The following is a 17,866-nucleotide window of genomic DNA, read 5'->3' as shown; positions in this document are numbered from 1 at the left end:
ATGGACCTAGAGAGATCTTAGTCATGGTGGTGGGGAGACCTGGAGCAAGACTTCATCTACACTGTGATGCTGGGGAGTGGGCTCTGCACCTGTCCTCATTGTTGAAAGAAGTGAGAAATGAGGGCAAAGTTTCATACTCTGTAGTGAGGACTTTGACACTGTGAGAATGGAAGAAGCCATAGCTTTGTAGAGATGGTCCAGAAAGCAAGTGTAAAGATGGAAAGCTATTTCTCAGTAAGGTGTGGAGACTGGTCAAGAGGTTGAGCACTCATAGACAAGGGAAACAGCAATGTGTTGATGCTGTTCTATCTGAGTGTGTCCCTCCAAAATCCATACACTAGAACTAATCCCCAATGTGGAACTCTGAGGAGGAGGGGCCTTTTGAGGGCCAGCCATCATGACTGGGATTAGTGCCAGTGTGAAACAGGCTAAAGGGAAGGCATGTGCTTGCTGCCTCTGCCATGCAAGCACACAGCAGGGAGATGCTGTCTGTTAGGAGGTAGTCCTTCCTAGACAGTGTCTGTGGCCACCTTGACTTTGGACATGAGACTCCAGAACTGTGAGCTCTTTGTTTATATGTGACTCAGGGCAAGGTATTTTTCTTTACTAGCACTAAGGCTAAGACTTGGGTTTGTGTTAAAGTACACACAAACATGGAAACAGGTACTCAGGACTTCTATGATCCCAGCCAAACCTTACAGCTGGATTTTATCTACTGTCTTGCTAGAGTATGATGGTTTTCTGAGTCAGAAAAAGCAAAGGGATGAGGGAGTCCAGAGAGTTATCCCATTGACTGTTTTGATAACTGACTTGGGCATGCATGGACAGAGTAGGTCATCTGAGTAAGGGGGATCAGGAGGAGGATTAGGCCTCATACACTCTGCACTACAGCCCATTAGTGAGTTTGACATTTTCCCAACAGGGTTGTTTTCTTTCCACCTTTCATTTATTTTGCTTCTAGTTTCCCTTGTTTTATAAACCCTGCATCTCAGCTTTGAAGATAATAGTCAATTAAAGCTTCATTAGTTTGTCAGTTGGCTTCTAAGTGTAGCTAGAAGCACTGTTTTCTGGATAACTGTAATCCTTTGTTTATACATAGCTTTTATATTACATCTTACATACCTTTTACTTAACTCAGAAGATTTTGTTTCTACTGAGTTTTAAATTCCTTGAGGATATGGATCATATTTTGGACTGAATTTTTGTCATTTGGTGTTATTCCACGGTACCAGCCCACTCCCTTTTTTGTGGTAAGTGTGATGTCAGTCCTTGCTGATAATGTGTTATACATTTATGCTAAGAATAGGACTTTTAAAAGAAATTGGTGTGCCTTTTATGTGGTCTAGATTTAAATATCTACTTAACATGTTATTTCATTAACTTCTAAAATGTATGTTTTTGCCTCATAGATATGGCATGAATTGCCTTATTCAGTTTGAAGACTTTGCCAATCGGAATGCATTTCGTCTCCTGGACAAGTATCGAAACAAGTATTGCACATTTAATGATGATATTCAAGGTAATCACATTTCACTGTGTATGTATGGATCAAGAATAACATCTGGTAGTCTCCATTCAGATGAGAGAGAAATGCAATGATCTGTGTGAGCAAAGACAGGAAGGGGCACAGTGAAGATATTTAGATCATGTCACAAAGTGATTTAGACATGCAAGCCACACAGGAGCTTGGCATGCACCTCTAGGTTGTTTGATGACCCCATCTCTACCCCTCCATACACATCAAAAAAGGAACAAGGTTAAAAGCTGAATTTACATTTCAGATGACTATTACAAAAACACCAAGAATAAACTGAAGGACTGACATCGCAGGTGACTAAGACATTATCACAGTGATCCAAAAGGACAAGTTTGTGGAGTGACATGTTATAAGAGGGAATGAAGAATTGAGCTGAGAAGGCACATGTTAGGATGCAATAGGATAATACACCATTATTCACATCAGAACCTTCCTTATTTTCACAGCTTTGGGAGGTCAGAAACTTTCAAAATTAATTTTCTGTTCTTAAAGTGTTATAATCTCTGGAAAGCAGTCATAGGTGGTAAGAAAATAATATGCTTTAAATCTCATCTGCACTAAATTTCTGCCATGAGATATAAATTCTTTTGTAATAACAAATTAAACTGCCTTGGTGGCACATGCCTTAATCCCAGCACTCGGGAGGCAAAAAGGCTGAGGATCTCTGTGAGTTCGAGACCAGCCTGGTCTACAAGAGTTAGTTCCAGGACAACAGCCTCCAAAGCCACAGAGAAACCCTGTCTCGAAAAACCAACCCCCCAAAAAAACCCAAATTAAACCTTAAATAAACAACATTGCTGTATTCTTTTAATGAAATTATAGAATTATGTAACTATGCATATATAAAAGGTACATATACAGAAATCTAACAAGATAAACATGAAAAATAATAACATCTGAAATTAGTTTACAGCCTTTTATTCAGATCCAGTAGATATTAGGTACCTGTTAAAAAAGCAAGATTTATGTTGGATGATTTTAGTCATAATTTCTGGTTCTCTTTCACATTTGGGAAAGCACTCTAGAATGTACTATATTATATATACATGAGCTTCCAGAAATCTGATAAAATCTCCAGCTATTGTGACCTAATAAGCAGGAAATCTGTGAAAATAGACTGAACGTTGCTTAAGGATATATCTGTATATACTCCTTAGCTGGTTTCTAAGCCTCACTCCAGGAAGTGCTATCTCTGTGTTTTTTGGGACAGTGTCTCGCTCTGTACAGAGGGACCTTAGACACAGCATCCTGTTGGCTGAGATACACGAGCCGCCAGCTTGGCATAGCAATAGTCTGCTGCATTCTCGTTGATAGTTCAGGCACATGCTTTGGCTGTGGACCTTTGTCTAAGCTGTGTGGGGTTTTCTATTCAAGCTCTTATTGTCTGTTCCTTGCTGTCCTCCTCCCTCCCTCGACAGCTAGGCACCTGTCTCTATGGTGAATACAAGACTGACAGGTAGAGGGTGCTACTGAGTTCTAGCAACCTGAAGACCAGGATGGTTTGCGTCTTGCAGCTGTGTATGCTTTTCAGTTTTGTCTTAATGTCTCCATAGCTTCAGCCCTGTCGCTCGTCCTTTCTGAGACTACCTCTTGTCTGTTGCCCCATCACTGCACCTGCTGACTTCTTCCTGCTGCTCTCATTGTTCACTCTCCCCCTTGGCTAGCACATGACGGAGCACTTCAGGCCTTCCCTTTTGCTTTAGTACTATTCTCTTAGGTCATATTCCATGTTCTGACATTCAGCTCGCAGGGTAACTTCTGCATTTAGGATTTCTTTGAACTCCAGGGTGGTATGTTCATCTGTTTATTAACAGCTCTTCTTGGATATCTCAGAGTTACCTCATTCTGCAACCATTCCAAAGCAAATCCATTTCCTCTCCAACCCGACTGGCTCTCCCTGTGGTCGGTCTCCTTTGCAGTGAATTTCGGCCAAGTGCTTCCCATCATTAAGTCCCCCTGATGCCATTTCATAAAATTATGGGTATCTTCCATTGAGTTATCTGGTGCTGATGTTTTCTAAGAAACCCACCCTTGTGTACTCTTGCTTCCTGGATAGAAAGCTACCGATTTCTTGGAATTGAGTGTTTAGAGGATCTCAGAAAGAAATCCAGAATTTCCAGGTACTGAGAAGAATAAATGTGAGCTATAGACAGGAAGTCTGGTTTTAATGTGTTGTAGCCCTGACTCTAGGGTACCCTGTATAATGATGGAGTGGCTTCGATATGCACACAAACTGCACTTTGCAGTGCAGGCTAACATCTGTAAGTCAGTCATCAATTCATTTTGAGGTATAGCAGCCTTTTGAGGGCTGGGGGATACATGCCAGTGGTGGACACTTGCCTAGCATGTTCAGTGCTCTGGGTTTATCCCCAGTACTTCAAAAACAACACAACAAACCTATGTCTCCTTCTCCTATAGTATTTTACACCTTGGCATTTTGTGCTTCTCACAGAAATATGTATAAGGATGTTATGGCCAGTGTTACATGATTGAGACTCATTATACAGAATTAATAGGAATCAGAGTTCAGTTTCAGAAGATTAAATCACCAAACAAAACAGGAATTTGAGTGACAATTTCTGTCTCTCAGGACCAGTAATTAAGGTTTAGGGCCTGGGGCATGTCAGAAGTAAAGTCTAGAAATTAATGCAGGGGTCGAGTCAAGGTCCAGAGATGTATGAGGTGTGTTAAAGATGCTGGAGAACGCTCCAGGTTTGCCAGCCCACGTGGAGGCAGTAAAATGGCTGGATTTTCATCCGAGATGCCTGTACACACAATGCTTGCTTATTTCCTCACAGGAATTTCAGAATAATACTACCCTTAAAAAGGAAAATCAGGTTTGAGAACAGCTCATCTAATTCCTTAGTAGAGAAAGCCTACGGGAAGTCCTTCAGTTTTGACTAGAAATGAGCAAACCACCCTGACCATTTCTCCACTTCAGAGCTGCGTGCCTGTGACGGGCCTTCTCCTCATATTTTATTCTCTTTTATCTTTTGAACCCTATTCTTTTCTCATTATGGCCATGGATGTTGTCAATGAAAACAGTTATGCAACTATTTCAGCCCTGCAATGCAGATAAGTGCTTTTGCATCATGTCCTTGGAGGAACTTTTTTTTCTTCTTTTGAAACAAATGTGTTAATTAAAGATACGATTTTATGAAAATTACCTGATTAAACAAAAACATAGCTGACTATACTAGTAATATAAAATAATCTTAAATGACGTTGGATTTGCTTTAAAAGTCGTTTGGTGCTTTAGGCTGTGTCCTGGGGTCGGGGCGGGGTGGGGGATCCCTGTCCTGTCTTAGTAGCTGTTCTCTCACTCTGCTGAAACTCTGCTCTCTTGCTCTCTGCTGGCGGCTGCTTTCTGTTAGCATTCTTCAGTTAAGAAGAGTGCATGAGTGTGCTCCTCCATATCAAGTAAATAAATTTGACTTCATTTTTTTCAGAATAGCATTATCCCTTGCCCACCACTATGCCTGGTGCTTCCTAGTCCATATCTGTTTTTAAATCTATGTTTTCCTCTTGCTTTAGTGACATTTGTAGGGAAAGAGGAGCACTAGTTGTGTGCACCTTCTGCCGTTTTCCACAGGGAACCATCCCTGCCTTCCTGTCTTGCACATGCTTCCGCTGCTGTGTGCCCTCCCACCCAAGGCTGCGGGCATCTCCCATGCCCTGCACTGCCGTGCCCAGGTGCTACGTGCTCTAACCGTGAGCTCGGCCTTTGGAAACCCACCCTCTGCCTCAGCAGTTCTAGTGGTATCTGATCTATTAATAGCTCGTGAGGATTATAGTTATTTCATTACAAATTGGTCTTGTTAATTATATAACATAATATTTAGTTCTAATTAGGTTTAACAATTACTGCACCGGTGTATTTGCTTTTGTGTTTGCGGTGTACTGAACCAGGTCTGCTTTTATCGTTGTTTTTGAGACAGGCTGGCCTTGAACATTCCATCATCCAGCTATAAACTGAGATTATCATGCCAGCAGTTGAGGTCATTCTTTGGAAAAAAATCAGAGAGATTTACAGCCACAGCAAAACTTCTGTGTGTGTTAAAGACATATTACTTGTGAATTTATACTGAGATAGAGTAGCTCTTGTCCACAGTATTTAACAGGAGCATTTTAAATTTCACATTTTTTCTAATTTTAGAATGAGTGTTTATATAAATATAATGAGAGAGTTTGAGGCTTTGATCCAAATCCAAACACAAAGTTCATTTGTGTCCAGGGTATACCATATACATCTAAGTCACAAGTGATGTCACACAGTTTTCAACACTTGCAATCTAGCTATGTAAGATCAGGTATGAGACATCTGCTGTCATGTCAGGGCTTAAAACACTCAGAGTTTGGGGACTGTAGGGATGACTCAGCAGTTAGGAACATTTGCTATTCTTACGTAGGACCACAGTTCAATCGCAGGACCCACACTGGACACTCCAGCACCCATCTTCTGGCCTCTGTAGGTACCTGCACTCAGATGCATACACATACACATGTACATTCATAAAATTAAAAAATCATTAAAAATTTGAGAGTCTGAAAGAATGGGAATTTTATATTAGAGACACACAACCTCTAGAACTTGTTAAATTTTGAGAGAAAGCCCATCTCTTTAGTATTGTGTTAACAGTGTTAAGTCCTTTTTAACACCAGCAGTCCAAGGACAGGCCTTCCCTCTGTCTGATTTAAGTTTAATTTTAATATAAGAATTAAAAGAATCACGTGATTTATTTTACAAACACATTTTTATAAAATTTTAATTTTCTGCACTTGCTTCTTTACAGGGAAATTTAAATTAGCCACAGACTGTGTACAGAAATCATGTTCTTGGGCTGGAGAGGTGGTTCAGTGGTTAAGAGCATTGGCTACTCTTCCAAAGGTCTGGAGTTCAATTGCTAGCACCCACATGATGGCTCACAACCATCTATATAGTGGGATCTGATGCCTTCTTCTGGCATAAGGGTGTACATGCAGATAGAGCACTCATACATTAAAAATAAATTTTTTTAACCTAAAAAAGAAAACAGTCATGTTCACATTAAATAGTAGTGCTATAAAGAGAAGACTAGACATTATGTCTCTAGGAAATGCTATGGAATGTACATATAATGTCTTAGTATCCAGTACAGTGGGAGGAGACTCATTCTCCCTACTTAGTCATGTCTGCAGTAAAACATTTTGAATTTTAGTAGAATGAACTGGCATCACCACATGACAAGGGTACATTATAATTAGACAATAAAACCTCTTATGTCTGTCTCCACCTGTCCAGTTCCATGAAAAACAAAACAAAATACTGAATAACACCAAGTAGTGATGCTGGTAATGTTCCAACATTGACTTTTCAGCTAGTTAAATCTTGTGACATTGGGACAATCAGTAGATATCCTAGAATCATAAGATCCCAGAGTCTAACTTTGGACTGGTTTTCACTGGAAGAACCCAAGAAGAGCTAGCTTGAGATGCTGCTTGTGAGTAATGACTCAACATGGTAACTTGAAGTCTGTTCCTGCCTAATTTCATGTTAACAGTTCTCATGAATGTGTCTTGGTGTATGGCCCAGACATCATGGCATATTTCCTATATAAATCAGCCGTATTTTGTACAGAATTTCTTTTGTTGTGGTTTTGGGGATTAACTCAGGCCCTCTGCGAACTAGACAAACATTCCACACCGAGTCACATCATCAGCTCTTTAGACTTCCATTTTAAATTATGTACAGAACAATGGGTTTACACAAAGTATGACCTATCACAGTTCATAAACATTGCAGTGGTCTTACTTGCATCTATTCAGGTCTAGGTTTTGCCAAGTGAAGGTATTTTAAGTTTGGTCAGACTTTGCTGCTCACCTTAGTGATATTGAAACAGTAGAATGTTACCTTGGAGGTGTAAAATGTCCATACAGCTGGAAGGCATTGCAAGAACTTAGTCCTATTTTAGGACTGAACCATGAGGAGATTGAGATGTGTAGCCTTATTTACAGCAAGAGCACTACTGCATGGTCTGTTTTCATGGTGAAGTCCTGTGATTAGAGCGTTGTCACTTCTGTACCTGTGGTATGATGAGAACAACCGTGCCCTACTTTGCATGCATTCTGTTAGTACCTGGGGTCTATTTGGAATTACAGGTATAAAGACAAAGAATGCAATAAACCAGATTTCAATTGCTATTAGTGACTAATTTTTCAAATTTAAACATTGAATTCTAGCTGTATTGGAAACCCCATCAGTAGCAAGCATTTCCTGTGCGTCTCCTTTGTGTAGATTTCAAAGTTCTGTCAGGACTACACGAGACCCTGCCTTAAAACTCTAAAACCAAATGAAAACCAAAAAAGAACCCAGACCCTTGCTGTTATCTACCAAAAGAAGTTCCAGGGTCCCCTTTTTGGAGCGTTTTGAAGGATTTAAGCTGCTGTTCTAAAATACTGATGTCCCTAGCCTAAGAATTTTGCCTCATATGCCAGCATGGAGACAGACAAACAGGTTCTTTCTGTCTCTGTTATCCTGTCGTTTGGTGATTTGAAGATGTGGCTAAAAGCTTAGAGTCTGACAGGATCCATCTGAGGATTGCTCAAGGATATTTATTACTTGTTTTAGGAACAGCGTCTGTTGCAGTTGCGGGTCTCCTTGCAGCTCTTCGAATAACCAAGAACAAGCTCTCTGATCAGACAGTGCTGTTCCAGGGAGCTGGAGAGGTACCTGCCTTGTGTACTGCTTACTGCATCTCAACTAACATGTGGCTAGCTTTAGTTCAGTACTTACTCAAGGTCTTGAGCACTCTCTTAATGTTATATTACAGCTGTAGATGGAAGATTCCACAAGTTATAAGGCACTTACATCATTATAGGAGACTTTCGAAGTGTAAGACGTTTTACCAGTTTAAATTTGTGAGATCATCAAATGTTACCCTTGACTTTGTTATGCACATTGATTAAGGCTTGATACAGAACGAAGTTACCAGTCTGTGTTGAATATGGCAGCCTCAATGAATTTAAGTTAGTATGCCTATCCACCACTGTCACAGTCAAAAATGTTCACAGTCCAACGTGTACATATATAACTGCAGTTGTTTATAAGAAAATCATTTTGAATTAAAGATGCATAGTACATCAAAACTATTCAGCATTATAACCAAGACGTTTGAAATCATTGGAAGAAATTGTATTAAGATCAAATTATATAGTTTCTTGAAATCATTGTCAGTACTCCTTTAAAAGAAGAAAGCTAATTCACCTCCCAAACAGAATCAAATGTTACTTTTCTTGTAAGAAAACTTTCAAATCTCTCTAGAATTACAGAATTCAAAAAAGAGAAAATACTATGGCAAGACAGGCATTTTGAAAAAAAATTAAACTTAATGAGTATAAACAAAACAAGTTGTTTCATGGGTAGGATTTTGTCCACACTGTGTTTTCATTTTGCTTATTTTAAAATGTGAGTTAGAGCTAACGTGAGTCCATGAGGCATTCAGATTGCAATCACAGATCCACTTTCCAACTGAAATTACAGCCCAGCCTACCTTAGAGCCCTCATATGTTACTCCTCTTCTGGTAAGCCCCTCTGCATTTCCAGAAGTTTCTGGTTGGATGACTTGTGGGCCCTGGTTTGTTCCTGAAAAGATGAGGTCTATGGCATGTCACAGATTATCGAATACTTCATCAAATTCCGAATAAGATCCTTTCTTTAATATTTGGAGAAATTTTGTAATGCTTTCTTTTCCTAAATTAAGAGAGTGAATAAATGCTGGACAACAATATTTCCTTTCAGTTTTCTGCTGTTGTCTAGTTGGTCATGATCCTGTCCAAATGAGCACATGTTCAGTTGGAGGAATGTCCTTCTGACAGTAAGCCATATGGTCCAGTGAGCCAGGCTGGCAGGTGGTTGTGTTAAATGTAGTGTTTTCTTGTTGTGCCAGCCCTGCTGTATAACTAGAATCGGCTATACTGACAGTCAGCGGTGTCACTGGCATATCTGTGCCGAATAGCAAACAGTATCACAGTGAATGTGTTGTAATTCAGTGGAGTGAATAGTGCTCATTTTGCACACCCAAATGTGACAAAAATGCTTAGCTCCTAGTGTGAACTGATGACTAAAGCTCTGGAACTCAGTGGGCAGAGCTGTTTGCTTTTCTTTGCTAGTAGACAAAAGTGGGGTGATGTGATACCCTTGATAGTACATGTGGACCAAGTTTTGAAATCTTTATTTTTATGCCTTCTTTTTAGGCTGCCTTGGGGATTGCTCACCTGATCGTTATGGCCATGGAGAAAGAAGGTTTGTCAAAGGAGAATGCTATAAAAAAGATATGGTTGGTTGACTCAAAAGGATTAATAGTTAAGGTAAGAAAGAATCAGTGTGTGCGCCTATCCTAATGACCATTCGAAAGACTGCTCTCTGTGATTACTTAAGAAGCCATGTTGAAAGATTGGCATTTATGGGCTAGGGAGATCAGTCAGTAAAGTGCTAACTGTGCAAGCACAGGAACCTGACTTCAGTCCCCAAAACTAGTGTGAGGAATGCTAATAACCTACTGGGTCCATTCTAGGTCAGTGAGAGACCTGTCTGAAGCACAGAAATGATAGGTGGGCAGGTAAAGAACCATGTCTGAAGTTGTCTTTGACCTTCACATATCCTCTCACATACATGTGCACCTGCACACCCAAGATCGTATGTACACACACACACACACACACACACACACACACACACACACACACTCACACACTCACACACATGCCCACAGTAATACCGATCTGCTCCTGAATGAAGAAGAAAACTGTACAGGAATGGCTTCCATTGTGAGTGAATCCTCACAACTCTGGATCATCAGTCTGCTAGAATTAACTTAGTTTTCCACTGAGGCAGTTGGATGCAGACACAGATGAGACACCTACGCAGCACACTCTGGGAAGAGCAGTCTGTCACACACCGCAGGTTAGGAAGGAAGGAAGGAGTGAGGGAGTTGCCCACATACCAGCTGCTTTGCCACAGTTCTTGAAGTTGGAGGATCGTGAGGCAAAGGACTTCGTAGATGGGCTGTTGGAAGGAGCCCAGTTTTTCCTTTATGGTGGCAGAGGGCCTCCTTTGTGTGGTTATTGTGAAAACCTGGTAGGTCTGTAACCTAGATGCTATATGACCTTTGTCACTTGGCCTGTCACTTACTCTTTTCTAAACCCTGATAAAATACATGCAATCCCCCTTTTATGTGAAGACTGATGGGTGACAAGCTGTGTCTTCTGCAGCACAGTGGGAAATGATCGGAATGTGACTTTCAGGGAAGTCGTCCTCCCTGTGTCCAGAGCTTTTGAAAGTTGAGGTTGCGGAGCCAGTTGTTTCCATTCTTGGAACTCTGTCCTAGAGTTACTGTGTTTATGTTGTTTTCACGGGTATTATTAAGACAGTATTTGTGATAGTGATGTTTCATCATACATTAATTTCATGGTGATCTGTTATTCTTTCAAAACATAATAGTCAATTAGAAGTGGAATAGCTGAAAGTATGATAAATATGTTTACAACTGTTTTCACAGAGCAGTAAATGACATAGTAAAGGATTCAGAGTGTCAGATAAAAGGAAAATGCATGTTTTATATAGTACTTGATTTAAGTGTTTGATGTCTGAAAGATACAGAAGACAAATATCAGCTGTATTGGACTTTACAAGGTTGTTATCACAGTTGTTACAATGTGGGAGGCTGAGCCCAGGGCTTTGCACATCCCAGGCAAATGCTACACCACTCAACTGTATCCCTTGCTCCTAAAACTTACATTGTTTTTAAGATCATTTTGTATATTCCAAGTTCTTAGTGATTGTAATTCTTAAAGGCTAGAAAATGTTTCAAGTGGTCATACAACTGATAAATTTTGTCTTAAAGGAAGAAAAAGTATATGTATAGCTATCAATTTAAACATGTTGAGTGTAGCTTTCTTTTTTGAGATAGGCTTTTTCTGTAGCCCTGAATGACCCGAACCTCCCTCTTTAGATTAGGCTGGCCCCAAACTCACAAGAGATCTGTCTGCCTTGGCCTCACCAGTGCTGGGATTAAAGGTGTGCACCACCACCTGGCAACCATCAAGCGTAGCCTTCTTCACTAAAAGATTAGTTGCTTTCGAGAATCAGAATGACTGTAACCAATTGTATACTTTGGTCACATCACAGATATTGTAGTTGGGAAATACTGTTCACTGCATGAAATTTTCCACTAAACAGGCGTTATTCTAGATTCTAGCAAGTGTATATATAATAAGGCACTTGCTTGCAGGATGCTCACAACATAAGGGGAAAAAGTCAAGATACAAAAGTGTTGTCATGGCGTCATCATACATAGGGGAGACACTCCTCACTGCTGTGGAGAAGAGGGAAGGAAGACTGAGGCATCCCAAAGCATGAACATTTCTAAGGCTAAGTTGAAAAGGAAGAGTTCAGAGTTAACTGTGGAGTATCCACAGAGATCTGAAATTCCCAGTACATGGAACTAAAAGGGGAGCATTGTGACAAATCATGGAGAGTCCTGACAGAAGGGTCTTCACATGTGATAGTCCACACCTGATCGTAGTTTGCTGAGTGAATGGATGGCGGGCTTTCTGGTGGAAGACTGGGCAGGTGCCAAAGGACATGTTCTGCTGTAAGAGACTGACACAGGTGACACAGGGCACATGAGTCCTGAGAGGAGTGAGCAGAAAGGCTTGCCTTTTCAGTCATCCTGACTGCATTGTGAAGGATGGTTTGAAAGAGAAACATGGTGCAAAGCTCTTGCAGTAATCCAGAAAAGTTAACAGAGGTTTGAGTGAGAGAGACTTGATTCCATAGATGTTTAAAAGGAAAGGCTGGTGTGCTGAGAGCTTAGCAAAAAGGAAGGAGGAATAGGGTAGAGGAAGGAATCTAGCTGGACTCCCAAGGCATCTAGGTATAAGGAGAATTAAGAGTTAAGAGAAGCTAGTTGGAGGGGAAAATAGTGAGATGAGTTGACACACAACAATCTCAGATGCCTGTGGAGTCTACAGTGGAAATGTCCCTTCAGTTGTTGGAGATCCAGGACTGACCTTTAGGATAAGATCTGAGCTGGACAGAGAAATTCAAGGGACCATGCTAGATGCCACGTAAAACAACTACATAAATCATCTTGACTCAGGATTGTATGACATTCAAGAACCCACATAGTGGGAATCCATGACTAGTTTCATGTGACATTTTAATGTGAAATCCACACAAGTATCCATAGCTGTTAGCATAATTTTAATATAGATCTGCAGAGCTGAGGCTCTAGGCTCCATGGGTCACAGTACTTGGAATGACTGTGGTTGTTGGCTAGACTCAGCCAGAAACTTTTCCTTCATGTACTATACCTGCCAAAATGAAAAGGTACATATATTGTACTTGCTAAGATGAAGTTGTGTTTTGAAAGGCTGTTGTACACTTAATAACTTATATACTGTTTAATATAAAAGAGACATACTAATTTTTAATTAATGAATGCTTCATGCCATTAAACAGCTCAAAATCTTTTATTTATTTTTGTTGGGAAACTAATAAATTGTAGACAAGCCAGAAAATTAGCCTAGTCTTGCTTTCAAATTTGCACAATTCTTTTGTGTACTGGTTTTCATCTTTAGTTAGTTCTTACATATTTCCTGTGAGTCAATAATAATTTTATTAGCTTACAATGGGCTTGCTCATAATATATTAAAAGAATCATAAAATTTAAAGTAGAGCATTTTCTTGGTGAAACTCTTTTGCACTTTAAAGACTTAAAAAAATCCCAAAGCTAAAAAGTTAAGGCATGGCACTTTGTCTTTGGAGTGTTACCATAATTAGACTAAATAGCTTTCATTGTAGCATGTTTTCTATTTACATTTTTAATGTCATGGCTACAGCCCTTCCTACTATTTGCCTATAGCCATATGTGCAATAGGAGTTTTTGCTACAGATTGTAATATTATTATTATATAATATAATAAATACAATATAATACATCAGTACTAGTAGAGTTGGGATCAATTATTTGGTTACTAATGATACCTTTACTGTAGTATTTTATAGCAAGAAATAATCTGTCAATTTAGTCACCTGAATTAATACATTTTAGTATAAATAAGCAAGCACTTAACTAAAAATACATATAAAAGTCTTCCCAGATGAAAAGTAGAGAGAGCAATGTGAAGGGAAAGAGAGCAATGTGAGGGACAGGATTGCCAAGGATTGCCAGAGAGGACAGCAAGTCACAGTATAGAGGGGCATGGCCACACTCACTTATTGCTTAAGTGGCTTTCAGTGCTTAGAGAGAGTACGGTATGAACGTACATTCATGGAACAGAGGCTAGTCTTATTTTCTTCTGTTGTAAGTAATTTACTTCATTGTGTTTTTTCCGTCTTTTTTTTCTTTTTATTAAAGGCATGTGCCACCACCGCCTGGTTTTTTTTTTTTTTTTCTGGTTTATAGTTAACTACTTATCTCCTGTAGAAAGAAATAGTGAACAAGGTATGCTATATGCTATAATGATGGTTGGGATAATATTTTCTTTATGAAAAGAAATGTTTAGGGCTTGAAACTCTAGGCTGTGAGATATTTTTCTTTCCCCTGTTGTTTGTCAAAATCTTGAGAGAGGTGGTGTATCACTTCAACAGTGGTTAGCGTTTTACTTATGCTCTGATTAAAAACAAAAACTTACCTGCATGCCAGGTGTTTGGTGGCACACGCCTTTAATCCCAGCACTCATGAGGCAGGGTTAGGTGGATCTCTGTGAAGCCAGCCTGGTCTACAGAGTAAGTTCTAGGCCAGCAGAACTATATAGATTAACCCTGTCCTGAACAACCAAAATAAATAAACAAACAAATAAATAAATAAATATCTAACTGCTATGAGATTTAGTAGCTTGGAAACAAGTATCCAGGTTGATTACCTTCTTCCTTTCCAGTTCAAATAGAAGATGACCCATGCATTTGTAGGTATTCAGAAGAATAGTCTTTGATTATATGTATTTTTTAACAGAAAACAGTGACTATTAATATTTAACATGCAAAATTATTATTGGTGGAGTTCATTTCCTACTATCTTAACTCTTAGGTTCATTCATAAAAGCCTGTTCCATGTTGTTATCTTCTTGTACTAAGAGTCAACAAAATAAGGAGGGAATAGGGATTAAAAAGGCAACCTAACAAAGAAATTTCTAGCTATCTCTAATATGTTTGGCACAGGACAGAAGGAAGAAAGGAAGAGAGGGGAGGCACAGGGAAGGAGGGAGGAAAGGAAAGAGACCAGACTACCAAATTTAGGGTTTCTGAGTAAGCAGATGCCCACAAACAGTTTGCTAAAAGAAGGCAAAGAGCAAGGGTTCCTGAAAGGGGAAAATGAGGTTGTGACAAGTACGACATGAGGTCATGTGTGCATGAAAGGATAGCGTCTGAAAGCAAACAGCAATAGAGTAAAAAGCTGGAAATCCCTCCCACCAAATGCTGGCATGTAACAGCATGTCCAGAAAAACATGTTCATTTATTGTATGTTTTCATTTATGTACGTGTACACATATATATTCACACAGTGTCTAATTCCTTTCAAGGAAGTGCCACCTTTCTTAATCAACTGTCTTATTTCTATCACATCTGTGTGTCCTTAATCCAATTCCTTGGACACAGAACCTGGAAAGCCAGTCTGGGACCCCAGACTCTACTCTCTGCCTAATGCAAAGGAAAAAAGACAATTTCCATCTACAGCTGAAGTGACTAGTATAGGAGTATGTCCAAATTAGTTTTTTGGGGGGTGGAGGGGGATTATCCACAACTTTAGAAAAATGAAAGTAGAAAGTTATAGGCAACAGCCTCAGTGCCAGCACATGTAGACAAGGCTATCCCATTCCAGTTGTTTCTTCTTAAGCATGGAAAATACTTATCTGACTTTTTTTTTTTTTTTTTTTTTTTTTTTGGTCTCATGGTTCTGCTTGTGTCCCATAGAGCCTCAGCATGCTAATATTACTGTTCCATGATTCCTGGCTGGCTTTCAGTGTTCAGTCAGCATTTGTAAGTCACACCAGAAAAAAATCCCTGGGGACTGGGCTGCAGGAGATTTATGCTTCCTACTAGTTGGAGTGTATTCTGCCAAGTTCGGGCTTCCAGGGCCAAGACCTGCCAGTGGTTACTGTGATTAATAAAGCAAGATGTCTGCAATAAAACACACATCTTTCCATTTTCATGGAGATAAGTGACAAATTTACTTAAAACTATATACCGAAGGAGTTTGGGGATGTTCAGTACAGTGTTTATGACTCTTTATGATTTGCTTCACAATCTAGGGAATTTAGGGGGTCTTCGTACATAAATGTTTCTCATTAATCTTGGGTTGTTTTCACAACAGTCTTATCAGAAATCTGTGATTACAAAGTTACATGTTCATTTCCCCTTGTCGGATGTGTCATTTACAGTTTTCTGAAAACATGACTATAAAAAGCGTATCTGTAGGGTTGTGATAGATCGTTTAGAATAGTCATTCTCAAAACTGGCTAGTCATTTCTCATCACCTAGCCGGGAAGCTAAGGCAGGACAGAAGAAAGGGGAAATCTTGGGGACAGAAGGGATAGGAGCCTCTCCCCCAGGCATCCAGCTGAAGCCTCTCCCAGTGGAGTAGCAAGAATGCTAGCACAATGAGCAGCTGCTTGTGGCCTTGTCCCAAATGGAAACTAGTTTTCTAGGAATCTTGCAAGAAACCAGAAACCCTCAATCCAAGCATCTGCTGATTTCACCTTATCAGATTAGCCTTCTTTCCAAAGCAACTGGAACCACTTCAGAATCTCATTATCAAAGGAGAGAGAAGATGAAAAATGAGAGCCACCAAAAGGGCATAAATGCTTGCTGTTAGTACAATTGTGACTTTACCTTAAAGAGCCCATACTTTTAACACTTGGGTGTTTTGATTTCTCTTGGAGAAGCCCACATCATGCTCCTAGGTGTGCTTTCTTTCCAGGCCTCTCTCTTTCTCCTAACACTCATGCTTACGCTCATAAACTATCTTTAGTAACATCTCCAGCTATGGGTCAGAGAGATGACTCAGCAGATAAGGCCACTTGGAATACAAGCCTGGTGACCACAGTTTAATCCCCAGAACCAATTCTCACATGTTGTTCTTTGTCTTGAACATATGTACTGTAGTTAGCACACACATTGCTCCTCCAAATAATAATAGTAATAAAACTAAATATCTTTAAAATTAAATCTTAAATCTTGCTTCAGATTGGCTAGTTCAGAAATTCCTTTCTGTATCAAAGCCATGAATCCTGGTTTGGTCCAAGTTGGAGTCCTAAAAGATGAAAGAAATTGGTCAGGCTGCTGAGAGTGACAGTGTGGAGTTGTGTCTCTGTTCCTTACCACTTTTAAATCTTTTTGAAAAGCACTCATAAGGCCTCACTCAGGAGTTGAGTTAGAATGGAATTAATTTTGGAAGCCAAGCTGAGGAGTCACTTTTTCCTTAGGTTACTGGTGTTCTCTCAGCTTTGGAATCCAGCTAGCTTATAGATGTAGAACTCGAGATTCGGGAGAGCATCAGAGGGCTCTTGAGCCCTGCACTGGGTGCAGGGGCTAAAAGGTCTTCTGTATCAAACAGAGCTTTTCTCCACTTTCCTAAATATTGGAAAAACTTTCAAAAGTAACATGGATTTACTGTTTATCAGAATGCATCTTGCTCCCTGTTAATGTCACTAGATAATGAATTGTCATAAACTATGTACATACTGACTGTAGTTTATAAAGATGAGAGCAACTAGATGTTTATTCTGCCATCTTGGATAATCTAGGACACTATACTGCATTAAGAAGATATGGATTATATTAGATTTATGTCATTTTGGGGGTTATGATTGTTATAATTATTGTTATTCAAGTTTCTTTTCTCATGTTACTGGTCCATATTTAGTATAACCCTACTCATCTTTTATGCAAATTATGCTAGTTTGAGTGTGTCAGCTAGCTAGGCTGCTGATAGAAATATTAGTTTTACTTTCACATTTGCATGGTTATGTTTTGATTTGACAGAGGACAGTTTTGAGTCGTGAGGTAAAAGATGAATAAAGTCACCTGAATGATGAGAGTAGAGTTCCTTGTTGTCTATAGGGAATTAACATTGGCCCATGAGAACAGATTAAAATCACAAGGTTCCTAGCTTGTAAAGGAGAAGATGTTATTAAATATGTGTTCTCATATACTAAAACTATTTAAAGTCATGATACAATATTGAACAACAACACCAAAAAGAAATTACAAGGAATTTGAGAATAAAGAATTATATAAAGTAACATGGGAGAATTTACATTATTGAAAATCTTTAAAAATTGTGTAGA

The 17,866-nt window shown here is 39.4% G+C and overlaps 1 protein-coding gene across 1 annotated transcript in view; it reads left to right on the top strand.

Moving 5' to 3' along the window:
• Positions 1-17,866, top strand: part of Me1 (malic enzyme 1) — a 111,469-nt gene that overhangs the window by 75,855 nt on the left and 17,748 nt on the right. Inside the window, exons 7-9 of the mRNA XM_027411007.2 lie at positions 1,410-1,519; positions 8,145-8,242; positions 9,770-9,883. Of these exons, the coding sequence (XP_027266808.1) occupies positions 1,410-1,519; positions 8,145-8,242; positions 9,770-9,883 (322 nt within the window). The remainder of the gene's footprint in view (positions 1-1,409; positions 1,520-8,144; positions 8,243-9,769; positions 9,884-17,866) is intronic.

This window comes from Cricetulus griseus, chromosome 4 (genome assembly GCF_003668045.3).
Source record: "Cricetulus griseus strain 17A/GY chromosome 4, alternate assembly CriGri-PICRH-1.0, whole genome shotgun sequence".
NCBI classification, from domain to species: Eukaryota; Metazoa; Chordata; class Mammalia; order Rodentia; family Cricetidae; genus Cricetulus; species Cricetulus griseus.
Note: the sequence above shows the minus strand (reverse complement) of the source record. Positions and strands in the feature narration are given on the sequence as shown.